The sequence below is a fragment of the Callithrix jacchus genome, chromosome 5, assembly GCF_049354715.1.
Source record: "Callithrix jacchus isolate 240 chromosome 5, calJac240_pri, whole genome shotgun sequence".
Taxonomy (NCBI): domain Eukaryota; kingdom Metazoa; phylum Chordata; class Mammalia; order Primates; family Cebidae; genus Callithrix; species Callithrix jacchus.
The window spans coordinates 40,125,771-40,139,045 of NC_133506.1; the positions used below are offsets into that span (position 1 = coordinate 40,125,771).

General features: G+C 48.8%; 1 protein-coding gene across 2 annotated transcripts in view; it reads right to left on the bottom strand.

Annotated features, from left to right (window-relative positions):
• RIMS4 (regulating synaptic membrane exocytosis 4) overlaps positions 1 to 13,275 on the bottom strand; it is a 56,117-nt gene that overhangs the window by 11,703 nt on the left and 31,139 nt on the right. The window contains exon 2 of one of the 2 annotated variants that reach the window (XM_035298689.3): positions 7,545 to 7,683. In XM_035298689.3, coding sequence (XP_035154580.1) covers positions 7,545 to 7,683 — 139 coding nt within the window. Of the gene's footprint in view, positions 1 to 7,544; positions 7,687 to 13,275 lie in introns of both variants that reach the window. The other variant, XM_035298688.3, reaches the window with a different exon arrangement.

Sequence of the window (13,275 nt, forward strand, 5' to 3'; positions counted from 1 at the left end):
GCATCTGGATGTCTGAGACCAAGCCCAAGCCATTTTGGGGAGGACTGCAGCAGCAGGTCCCTTCCAGGAATGGGTGCCACATGGACAGGCGCAAAGCCCTGAAACGGGATTACAGCCCGTGTTCTGCTGGCCTTTTATTTTGTGTTAATGGTGAAATGAGATTTCCTGCATTTCAAATCCTATTACTTTTGTTTGTGGAGCTGAAACCCATTGATCTTTTATTATTAACCTCTGAGCTTGGTTTAGCCCCTGGATTTTCTGTGTTCTTCAGGGCGAAAGAAATAACTGGGTCACTCAGGGGTTTGACTCCATTTCTTTTCCAGATGGATCACTCATCTCAACAGCATCAGAAATTAAAAGGTTGCACAGCACTTGTGTTGATTATGGGTTATGTGGTTCTGAAAGAGTTTAGGAGTTTATGAGTTCCCTGTCTTTTCATTTACTATATATCCATCCATCCATCCATCCATCCATCCATCCGTCCATCTTCCCACAAACTTGCCAAGCCTACAATTCAGTCAATCCTGCTGTAATGTGAAATAGACATTTCTAAAAATTACTGTGCAATGCAAAATTCTGCTATAAAAATCACAGAGCTTATGGCAAAATGGGGTCAGTGTCACATCAAAAAAAGAAAAACGCAGGAATGCAGTAAAAATGACAGCATGGTTTTATAAATGTTAAATGCTTTAGAAATGCATAAATACTACAATAAAAATGGCACTTGACCTTGAAAATGGGCTGCAGTTTGCTTGAGGAAGAGGGTGTCAGAAGAGTTGCAGCCTGTGAGTGATTGTGAGGTGGTAAGTGAAGTCGATGGAAAGTTGTGGCACCAGGTGTGGATAGGTGTGGCTTATAATAGTAAACTGAGGGTGCAGTGGATGTGTGAGGCGCATGCGTTTTGTGTATTCTTATGTGGGTGCAGTTTCCTTCATTCACCCAGTGTTCCTCGTGGATGAAATTGCACCTGAACAAATGCAAAATTTATGTTATGCTCAAATTGTTCCTTAATACTTGAATCATGTTGGAACAAATTCTCGTTTCAAATCAAGTGCTTAGCAGAATTACCCTGTGCCAGGATATACCATATCACACAGTCCTGACTGACTTCTCAAGCATTCAAGACATTGCCAAGCCTGACTGCCTTCATGAGACTGTGGCTCATGAGTGCAAAGCCAAGGATTTATTTTTTTATTTGTCAAAAACTTGTCATGAGCCCAGCACTGATAGTAACTATTTATCAATGTTGATTCATTTAATCCTCTTGACAACTCTATAAAAGCTAGGTACTTGTAATTAATACCCATTTTACAAAATGGGAAACTGAGGCACAGAATTGTTAAGTAATTGAACCAAAATCACTCTGCTAGGAGTGAAAGACCTAGGACTTGAACCTGGAGAGTCTGGCTCCAGAATTCACCCTCCTAAGCACTATGTTATACTGTCTCTCTTTGCCCTGAGGGGACCTCAGCCTTGCCTAGAGCAGTGCAGAGGACAGAGATTTGCAGGCCAAGCTATGGGGTTGGGCAGGCCTGGAACTGAATCCTGACTCCAGCACTTACTCGTTATGGAGACACATTCTTCACTTCTCAGAGCCTTGGCTTCCTTCTCAGTAAAACAGGAATAAAGAACAATAGGATAATCCCAGTGCTGTTGTAAGTACTAAATGAGATAAACGCCTTAGAACAGAGTCTGGCACAGTCAGATACTCAAGAAATACTAGTGCTTATAAAACAAAACAAAACAAATCCCTGTCTCCTAGACACAGCTGCATCCAGTTCTGCCTTGTCCTTTTGGGCACAGGGATGCTGCTAACTAGCAGAGGTGGGGAAGAAAAGGTGGTTCTGACTACCCACCCAGACTCTTGAGCCTTTGGTGATTAGAAACAGCCTTGGCAGGACTGTGACCCTGAGCCCGGGTGCAGCGGCCCTGCCCTCAGCTCACATTCTGCTTCCCTGGGCTGTGGACACAGTGACCCAGACACTCAGAGACTCGGAAAGTGATGACCCAGACATCTTGGGACAACAAAGAGCAGGGGGAAGGAGCAGGTGGGCGCTGGGAGCCAGCCTGGAGTGCTTCTGGGTCAACAGAAAGGATGCCAACGCCCTGGATTCTGTGTGCTAAAGGGATGGGAAGGAGTGGAATGTGTGCATGCTTCTGCTCACACACACACCCATTATACAACAGAATGTGCAGAGCACCAACTGTGGACCAGCTAGACAGGCAAGTGGGACAGACAGACACACATGTGACAAATTAAGATAGAGGGTGGAAGGCACTGTAGTGGAGGAGGGACAGGGGACTGTGAGAGCTGATGATATAGCCAGAGGAATGGTAGGCACCCGTTCCATTCCACTTCTGCCCACACCCAGGACAGACATTGCTAATCAACCTCAGCTCTCCTGCCAAGCCTGGACTTGGCTCCAGAATCCTTCTCAGCACAGCACTCCAGGGAACCACTATCAATTACTGGAGTTGGCACATGAGATACACCCTTTGTGCCAGCTCTCAACTGAGGTCTGGAGAAGGAATTAGTCAGAGGGTAAAGAGGGAGCAAGGGTAGAGAAGGGAGTGCCAGGTAGAGGGCACAATGGAGGCAAAGACCTGGAGATGAGGAAAGGGAAGGGTAAAGGTTCAGCATGGTGGAGTCCCCACATATTTGGGGACTGAGAGAGGCTGGAAAAGGTCAGAAGAATAAGTGCTGGGTGGCAAACTATGGTGTTCAGACCAAAAAGGAGACCTGCAGGTGTCCAGGCAAGAGCGATGTATGGCCTTGACCAGGAGATGGAGATGGGGAGCAATGGATGGATTCAAGAAGTGTTTAAGAGTAAAATGGTTCAGCAGGATTATGGATTGGGAATGGATTATGGATTGGAGAAGGGGAACTGTCTGTGAGAACCCCAGATTTCTGGTTTGGGCAGCTGGGGAGATGGTGGCCCTGTGTACCCAGGCAGTGTAGCACACCCTGCTGGCCCAACCCCCCACCCCTTATTATGTCAGTGTTTGCTGACTTCTAATAGCCAGTGTCTGTATGCCTTTGCCCAGGCTTCTCTGGCCCCTGAAGAGCTTCTTTAGCCTCTAGAGCTTATTTTACCACAGGAAGAGCCAGAGAGTTAACAGGGAGCAGCCACTGCTCAGTAACTAGTAAGAGCTGGAATGTAAATATCTCAGCTCCCTTGCTGCATGAGGGAGAACTCCCAGGTGCATATTCTACACGGGATCCCAGAATTCCCCAGCAGGATTGGCTCTGGCTGCCTACAGGGAAAGCTGACTTCTTAAAGTAGGCTTTATTGGGTGTATCACCTCTCTCCCACATGTTCCTCTGCCATTATTTTCTACTCACCTCCCAGGTGAATCACTTGCACTTGAACCCATGTCTCAGGTCTGGTTCTGAGAAAACCCAAACTAGAGCACACAGTCAATAGGGAACATCTCAGGATTAGAGCAGGTGGGGAGTATGGTATGTCTGGAAGGTTCTCTTCTCATGGCTCCATCTGAGGGGCTTGAACTCTAGCTCCTGCCCTTTTCCTGGGTGAGACGGGCCTGGCCTGGGGGCTTGGCTGGTTGACTCTCCATCCTTAACACACAGAGCCCCAATTATTGATCAGGCAGGAACAGGCTCAAGGAAGGAAAGCTCTTCCCCAGCCCAAGGGAGCAACCACAGGTGGCCCAATATGCTAAGGCCCATGGTGTGGAAAGAGAGAGGGGCTCTGGGTCCTTGATGGCATCCTTGAACTACCCAAAGCATCCTGGAAGCCTCTACCTCCAAAAATCTTGATAGATGAAACTATTAAATGAGAAAAAGAGTTGAGTGTAAACGTAAAGGGCAGATACCCAATGCCTGGATTTGCATCCCAGCTCAGCCACTAACTGGCTGTGTGACCTTGGGCAACTTATTTGCCCTCTCTGAGCTTCCATTTCCTCATCTGTAAAATGGGGATATTAACAGTGCCACTGTCAGGCTGTTGTGAGAATTAACTGAGTCAATACAAGTAAAAGCACAGCACAGTGTCTGCACATACTAAGTGCTCTCTGTAAGAGTCAGCTACGGCCATTATTACCATTAAGCCAGGGTTTCTCTACTTAATGTGCAAACAAACCACCTGGGGGTCTCATTAAAATACAGATTCTGATTCAGTGGGTCTGGGGGAGAGGCTGAGATTCTGCATATTTAACAAGCTCCCATGCCAGTGTTGCTGGGCTGTGGACTGTCCTTTGAATAGCAAGGGCTGAAGCCACTGTCCATTGATATTACATAACCTGGGACTCAAGGCATCTTCACTGACGAGCGCCCAACCCACATGCACCCTTTCCCCCTCCCTGACACGTGGCTGGGAACACAGCATTTCCCAAGTTTTCTATACCTGTCCACTGCAGCTCCCCCCACATTGTTAGTGGCTTAGTGAGTGCTCAAGAGTGGAAGCTGATGGAGGTCGGGGTGTCTGAGGTGCCCAGCCCAACTGCCTGGCACATTCTAAGTGCTCAGTCACATCTGCTGAAATGAAAATCCGTGTGGGAGCACTCCTGTGCCCACTTGCAGGAATACATATGCCTAGTGATCCAGCGCAGACAGACAGACCCAGCGGTGCCAGGGGCTGCTCAAGCGAGGCTGGCTCCCTGTAAGCCTCAGCTGGGCTGGCAGAAGCCCAAGGGGTGGGGAGAGGGGAGAACAGTCACATCCCTTCCTGTTTCAGAGCCTGGCATTTGGGCCCAACCAGTGCCCAAAATGCCTGGAGAACAAAGAGGCTGACTAGAGCTCAATGTCTCCACCAGTCTCTTCTGTGTCCCTACCTCACCCAGGTGTTGGGCAGGTGGCAGCGCCCGGCCTGGCTGGGATCCACCAACACTCAGCCCCTCTCAGGAGACCAAGACTGACCCCGCTGCTGGACCCAGCATCCTCTAACCCACCTGATACCCCCTCAGTTGGGCTCAGAACACCCACCTGAGAGCTTTTAGTAATCATAATCATCACAGCCAGCACTTACTCAGTGCTTACACTGCAGTGAGCACTTTACAGACACAATCATATCTGAGGTGGCTCACTATATCCATTAGAATACAACTGACCATATATAATATATAATATTATAATATATTATATTATATAATAGTGCCAGCAAAATAGCCAACAAATAGTGGCTTCATTAACAACAAACCATAATAGCTAACAATTACAGTGCCAGTCACTGTGCTAAGTGCTTTCACATGTATTAACATATTGAACCCTCACAACAACTCTAAGTATCTGTACTGTTACTGTCCCTTTTCTATAGATGAAGGAACTGGGCTCAGAGAGGTGAAGTAACTTCCCCAAAGCCACACAGCTACTAAGAAGCTCAAATGAACCACACACCAGGTCTATGTCATTCTTGAGTCCTGGCTTTGAACCTCTCTGTAATGTAATTAGACTCTCTGGTCCCTTAAAGCTTATTACAGCAAACAGTGACAAGAGCTACATTCCAAACATCTGTCACCTGCAGGCATCACCTCGTTTCTTCCTTACAACACACTCTGATGATGCGCCCCTAGGTCATGTGGCCTTTCTGAGCCTTCCCCTCCTCTTCTATAAACGGAAATGCAGGTTTCACTTCCCTGCTACTGCTCACTGAAGTATGCTGCCCTTCCCATAGTCTAGTACTCCAGACCCGCCCATGAGGCTGACAGATGTTTACTGGCCTCCTTAAACATTAGAGAGGCCCACTGTTGTGCCCAAGTCCACCCAGGGGCATAAGCGGCAGAGCCAGGGCTAGGACCTGAGCTTCCTGGCTCCCTGACACACACCTGTCAGCAGTGCCCCACTGCTCCCCAGATGCTGAGAATCTCTTCCTCCAAGTTCAGCTGCCTTGCCATGTTTCTCAGGTTAAAGAAAACACTGGCTCCCTTCCTCCTCCTCCTCCTCTCCCTTCCGCTGTCCTCCTCCTGTTCTCGCCCACGGGAAAGTCTCGCTAGGAGGTGGGTGGAACAGCAGCATCTGCTAAGGCAAGGCCATTCACAAGGCTGGAGATGCCCAGTTTAGGAGGGGCTGGGGGTGGGGAAAGGGGAAGGCTTTTAGCTAACAGGAGTCCCCAACCGAGGGGCAGGGTCGGAATGAAGGAAAGCAACAGGCGGAGGCTGAGCCCCAGCCCCACCCCTCAGTGCCTGTGTGTATGTCATTGCACAAGTCACTTAGCCAGCACCGTTCAACAGAATTTTCTATGATGATGGAAATGTTCTATTTTCTACACCATCCAATATCATTGTCACTAGCCACAAGATGCAAGCAAGCACTTGAAATACGGCTAGTGCAACGAAACAGAAAGTGTCACCTTATTTAATTAGCCACACGAATCTAGTGGCTACTTCGCTGGATAGTTGTGGCACTTAACTTTTCTAAGCCTCAGTCTTCCCATGTGCACAAGAATCATGACATCACAGCCCACCTCCCTGACTTTAGAGGGCAGCTCGGACCATGAGGCAATGTAGTGCTGTGAAATAACCCCTGGCTGGGAGTCAGGACTCCTGGGTTCCAGACCTGGTAACACGATTCGTGATGCAGAGTGAGCTCCTTAACCTCTCTGAGTGCCCTGGTCATCTGTATGATAAGGAAGTCATTTTGGATCAAAGTTTCTTTCATCTGGGGAACCATGCATGGTTTTAGGGGAATCCGAGAAAACCCTATCATGAGAAAAGCATGTTTGCAGGACTGTGTGTGGGAGAATGTGTGTACATGCACTGGGGGCTGTGTGTATGGGGAAAATTGGGCCCATTCATTTCCCAAAATTCTCAAAGGGGTCTGTGAAAATGAGAAACCCCTAGTCTAGGTGAATTCTTCGAGGGTTGGCTTTTTAACAGTGGAGTTCTCAGGCCACACTTCCAGAGACTAATTCAGCAGCTTGGACATGGGCTCTGAGATCTGCCTTGGTAACGTGCTCCCCGCGATTCTGACGCAAAGCCCACAGAGGGAAACGCTGGCAAGGAGCGGGCCACACTACTGTCTAGTGAGCTGATGCTCAAGAAACACCTTTATAAAAAGAAGTACTATATATTTTTCAAAACCAACAGGAAATAAGAAACTAAAAAGAGGAAATAATGATGATAATAAAGCCCCTCTTTACCCTCTTCTTTATTTCTTAAGCAGCACTAATACATAGCACTTAATGCCAAACACTGTCGTATGCTGTGTATAAATATTACCCTTGCATTATGTGGATTACAAACATCTAATCCTCATAACACCCCTACGAAGCTGATGCTGTTAATCCCATTTTACAGATGAGGAAAGTGTGGCAGAGAGACCTTGCCCAAGGTCACACAGTAGGAAAGGGGTGGAGCCAAGATTCAAATCCAAGCAGTCGGGCTCCAGAGCCTGCGTTCTGCTCACTCTCCCTTGGGGCTTTGCTGTTATACTGCCTCTCTTCTGAAGATGAGGATGACCCTGGAGCCCTGAGCTGGTGCCCACCACAACCTGGAGCTGCTCCAGGGCTCCCAGAGGGGTTGCTCAGTCCCTCCCATAGCCCACTGCAAAAGAGTGCAAGCACCAGGAGGACTGGTGGCCCCACACTCACTTGCCCTCCGAGCCATAGCTGTTCATGCTGTCCTCGATGGACTCGTGGCTGGCCTGGCGCAGCGTCCGGCTGGGCATCTCCACTGCAAGGCCCGTCTCTGTGCTCCTCTGGATGGCCCCCTTCAGCCTCCGGCTGTCCCCTTCTGGGCAAAGTGGCCAAGAGAGATGGGGAGAGAGACACAGGTGGGAGGGGGACAGAGAGAAGAGTCATCCGGTTAGTGGTGTTTCAGCAGATGGCGACTGTCCAGCTTCAACCTGCATCCCCAAACCATCAACCTCCTTGGACCCCTAGCCTCATTAGTACCCACCCTACCAACAAACAGTATTGCATGAGTTTTGTTAAATGATGGATTCATTTACATGTGCTTTTTCTCCCCTTGATTCATTTCTTCCCTGCAACATTTTCCAAATCATTTCTTTTCCTCCTCTTCAGCTACTATTTATTGGGCACCCACTATGTTTCCTACTGTGTCAAGTGCTTTGCATGGATTTTGGCCAGGGTTTCTTGACCTCAGCAGACTGGCACTTTGGATGGCATACTGCTGTGCACTAGGGGCTGCCTTGTGCATCACAGAATGTCTAAAAGTATTTCTGGCCTTTGCCCACTAGACAGTAGTAGCACCGCCCACCCCACCCCACTCCAGTCCAGTTGCTGCAATAAAAAATATCTGTAGACATTGCCAAATAGTCCCTAGGCAGCAAAAATCACCTTTGATCAAGGACTACTCACTCTGAAACCAGATGACATGGGTTCAAATCCTGGATATCTTTCTCGGTGGCTGGGAGACTTTAGGCAAGTTACTCAGTCTCTCTGTGCCTCTATTAGCACAACTGCAAAGTGGGAGAATAGCAGTCTCCTACGAGGCTAGATGGCTCCCATCAGCAGCCTGTTCCTCCTTCCATTCTTGGTCAAACATCACCTTAACCAAGATCTTTCTTGACTACTCCTGGCTGCTCCAAAACAGCAGCCTTCTCCCACCCCCTGCCCCACTCTGCCCTGACTCCTGCTTTGGTTTTCCTCCTAATGCTCACCACCCAAATGCATTAGACAATGTTGGTGTTTTGGCCAGCTTCCTCTGCTAAGACCGTAAACTCCATGAGGACAGGGAACTTTGTTTACTCTTGAAGCCTCAGCACCAAGAACAGGGTCTAGACCACTGTAGTGCTCATCTAGTAACTGTGAGATGGACCAATGTCTGCCTTGAGAGCAGCCTTAATCCTCACAACCAACCATAAAGTGAATGCTGTTTACCCCCATCCAGTGCCCAAAACAGGAGGCACAGAGAGGTCAGGATTTGTCCATGCTGGTTGAGATAGCAAGGCGGGGAGCCAGGACACAGCCCCAGGAAGGTGTGTGTTCCCTGCTCCATGGCCTAGTGATTCAAGGGACTGTGGGCTTCCTAGAGGTGGGGTAGGTCATTAGTGGGATCTTTTTCATGATCCCACAAAGTCCAGAAGTGGGCTTATACCCAAGGGGATCCTTCAATGCTTGCTGATTGACCCACTGGGGAAAAGCAGCCCCAATCACACCCAGTCAACCTGCTCCTGCCAGAGGACAGGAGAGCTGGGCCTGTGTACTAGGAGCAGGGCAAGGCCAGGATACCTTCTGCCGGCCTTCTCAGGGCCTCCCACCTCCTCCCAACTCCAGAATGGAATCTCCTTCCTCCCTGCCTCTAAGAATTACACACACATGCACACACACATGCATGTGTAGATACATCCACTGTGTTTCTCAGAATGTGTAGCCTCATCTTTCTGTCTCCATGTCTGTCATTCAGACACACAGACACCTACACTCAGAAAAACACACAGCAACACACACACACACACACACACACACACACAGGAATATGCATGCAAAGACAGAGTGCATTAATGCAGGCCCAAGCATGTTCCCAGGGGTCTCCACCTGCCTGTCGCTCTGTGTGTTTGAGGCTAAGTGGGCAGGTATATACACATCCTTTCTGGGTGTTTCTGAACACGTTGGAGAGTGTGTGTGCCCTTATATCTGTGTTTCTACTCCATTCCGTCATCTGTTCTTTCCCTAGCTTGTATCTGCAACCTCCCCCTAACCCTCCATCTCCACTGTTTCTGTATTTCTCTGTGTATATCAGGTACAGTGACACAGAGAGACATAGAAACACTCACATGCACATTCAGAAACACAGAGTCAGACACAGAGATATCCCTGTACACACACACACACACACACACACACACACACACACACACACAGAGCTCTGTACATATGTCCCTGTCAGATGTGCAGGGACAAACACCCCCTCCACCCCACACTGGGGATACAGAACTACGACTGGGCACCCTGCAGGCAGGCAGCACACACCTGCCTCGGCTCCCTCCCTCCCTCCTGAGTGAGCCCTGTTTGGGAGCCCCCACTGCATTTCCACCTCACCTACCTGGGTCTGACACATTTCTCCCGGAAGAGGGAGGAGCAGAGCATGACAAACAACTCAGCGCCCCAGAGCTGTGCCTTGCATGAGTGTGGCACCCTACAACCCTCAGAGCAGTTCCCAACCAGGCCTCTAGGATCTGCCTCACAGCAGCCCTGGCTCCCACACAGGTGAGCATGGCTTTGCAGTCAGAAGGCCCAGGTATGGAGACCTGGGGCAAGGTGGACAGCACCTTCCCCACGGAGCTGTTGAGAGGGTTAAATGACAGATGTTTACCACAGTGCTGGACACAAAGTAGATGCCAAACATAAAAAGCCAAACTACTGCAGAGGGAGAAAGACCTTCCAATGCCCCCACATCTGCCCTTGCTGATACCCTCATAGACACATTTTTTCCCTTGACACGCCACCTTCCCTAAGCTGGGGACCATGACTGGACCCAACCGCAGCAATGTCCACCATCCAACCTCCACTACCTACCCCTTCTGTGGGTCCTCTCTCGCTAATTTGGCCATAGTCTCCAAAGTGACTGTTTCAATGCTTCCAACTACCCCCACCAAGATCCATCCGTACCACATGGCTGAGAAGATGTGTTCCCTTTGTTCTGCTCTTCCTCACTTCCAAATGTCACTGTGGTTGTTAATATTGAGTGCCAACTTGATTGGACTGAAGGATGTGAAGTATCAATCCTGGGTGTGTCTGTGAGGGTGTTGCCAAAGGTGATTAACATTTGAGTCAGTGGACTGGGAAAGGTGACCCACCCTCAATCAGTGTGGGCACAATCTCATCAGCTGCCAGCATGGTCAAAACAAAAGCAGGCAGAACGTGGAAAGCCTACACTGGCTTAGCCTCCCAGCCTACATCTTCCTCCCATGCTGGATGCTTCCTGCTTTCCAACATTGGACTCTAAGTTCTTCAACTTTTGGGACTCAGACTGGCTCTCGTGCTCCTCAGCTTGCAGATGGCCTATTATGGGACCTCACCTGTGATCATGTGAGTCAATACTCCTTAATAAACACTCCTATATATATACGTCTACCCTATTAGTTTTGTCCCTCTAGAGAACTCTAATACAGTCACCATCCTGATCTTTCACCCTGACTGACCCTGTCCTCCTCTCTGAAAGAAGGGGGCCATCTTTCTCCTGGCCATAGCTGATCTATGTCCATCCTTAGTATCCTATCTCCTCCCACACTCACCACGACCTCCTCCCCCATTTGTCCTCTTTGGGCCTTGTGTCTATTGCATCTCCATCCTCTGGCCCTTTCCAGTTCTCCCACCTTTTTCACCAACTAACTTCCTCAGAGAACAGCCTCTGGCCACCATGTCACCCACCACACTCTCTCTGATCTCTCGCAGTATGGCTCCAGCCCACCACTCCATCTGGGTAGCTTACTAGACCATTCTCTAGTGACTGCTCAGGACCAGGTCCAAGGGCCTCAGCTCAGCTCCCAGGCCCTGAAGGATGGCTGTTCCATTCTCTCAACATCTACTGAACACCCTTTTGGGAGGTGGAAGCCCCTGTGAAGATGTTACACACTTTCAAGTGCTGCGTCTGCTGATAAAACACACACTGATGGGAGCCAGGGAGAAATTAACAGCCTCTGCTTGTTGTCCATCAGGACCCAGAAATAGACCCTCACTGCACCCGCTGCAAGAAACCATGTGATCCTCCTGCAAGACCCCCTTTTTACCACTTCTGTAAGCCCCCTTCCCACTGTAGCATGCTGTGTATTGTGGCTTCCCACAGTCAGTACGTGGCACCTTTTTCTGGGGTGGGATGTGAAGACTTTCTTTGGGCTACTGAGCCCATGCTGCCCCCACATAGGCAGAGCTAGAAGTGTCTGGAAATGTATGACCCTTAAACTGCCTCTGCCCTGCCCTTCATCAAAGACTAAATGAAACAGGAGAATGAACCCTCATCAAACCTCTGATGCCCTGGGTCAGAACAATGCTGAGGCTTCACACAGGCCCCAGAGCAACCCCACAGCAGGGCAGGAGCTGGCCTGAGAACTCACGGCGCCCTGCCTGGTCTCCAGCCACCCGCCCCTCTCTACCCACCCTGGAGTGGCCATGGGGAGGCCACTTGTGTGCCTCCTGCCCTGTCTTGTTCTGCTTCCTTGGGTCTGTTCTGGGGGCACTTTCTTCATCTACTACCTGCATGTGAATCTCATCTCAGGGTCTGCTTTAGGGCCACCTGACCTAAGATAGGCCCTTAGCAAGTCAAAGTTCAAAAATCTTCACATAGGTGGGCTCCTGCATCATAACTGTAGTTGTACACTTTTATACCCAACAAGCACATTGGGAAGGGAATTTCTCTTTTTTATGCTTCTATGTCATTTGAATTTTTATAATTAATGTATTAATCCTATAACACAAATGAAAGTAAATACAAACAAATTCATAAATAAATCATAGCTTCAATCATGCCAACACCTTATTTAAAGCCTTCGAGTGGCGAGTGCAGTGGCTCATGCCTGTAATCCCAGCACTTTGGGAGACCAAGGCAGGTGGATCACTTGAGCCCAAAAGTTTGAGACCAGCCTGGGCAACACAGCCAAGTCCCACCTCTACAAAAAAAAAAATACAAAAATTAACTGAGCATGGTAATGGGCACTTGTAGTCCCAGCTGATAGAGAGGCTGAGGTAGGAGGATCACTTGAGCCAAGAAGGTTGAGGTTGCACTCTAGCCTGAGAGGCAGAGTGAAATCCTATCTCAAACAAAACCCTTAGAATGTTTCTTCACTGCCTGCTGAATTAGGTTCAGTCTTTACACCCAGGCATCCAAGATTCTCCATTTTCTGACTCCACCCAATCATCAACTACTTGTCTCCCTCCCAGTCTCCATAACCCAGCCCAGCCAGAACCTCATTGCTCCATCCTGAGAAATATTGTACATCCTCAGTAACTTCCTCATCCTGGCTCTCACTCCTTTCCTTTCCTCCCTTCCTCATCTTCCCTATCAAATTTCTAACCATCCTCCAGAGTTTAACTTTAAATAATACGTATAATTTATTGGGTATTCTGTACTTCAGTTTCTTCATCATATAACAGGGATAAAAGCAGCAGACTCTCAGGACTGTGTGAGCATTAAATGTTAACAAGCAAGCAATGTAAAAATGCGGTAACATTTAACCCTCAAGACGGCCTAGGTGGGCTGGAACACAGGTTAAGCCCTTAAAAAATTTGACTATTATTAATATGGCTATTACCACTGTGCTATAAGCCATGCCAAGTATTTTATAAAGCTATCATCCTACTTAATTCTCACAAGAAACCATGAGATAGCTACTGCTCCCCTTTACAGAGCAAGAAAATGAGG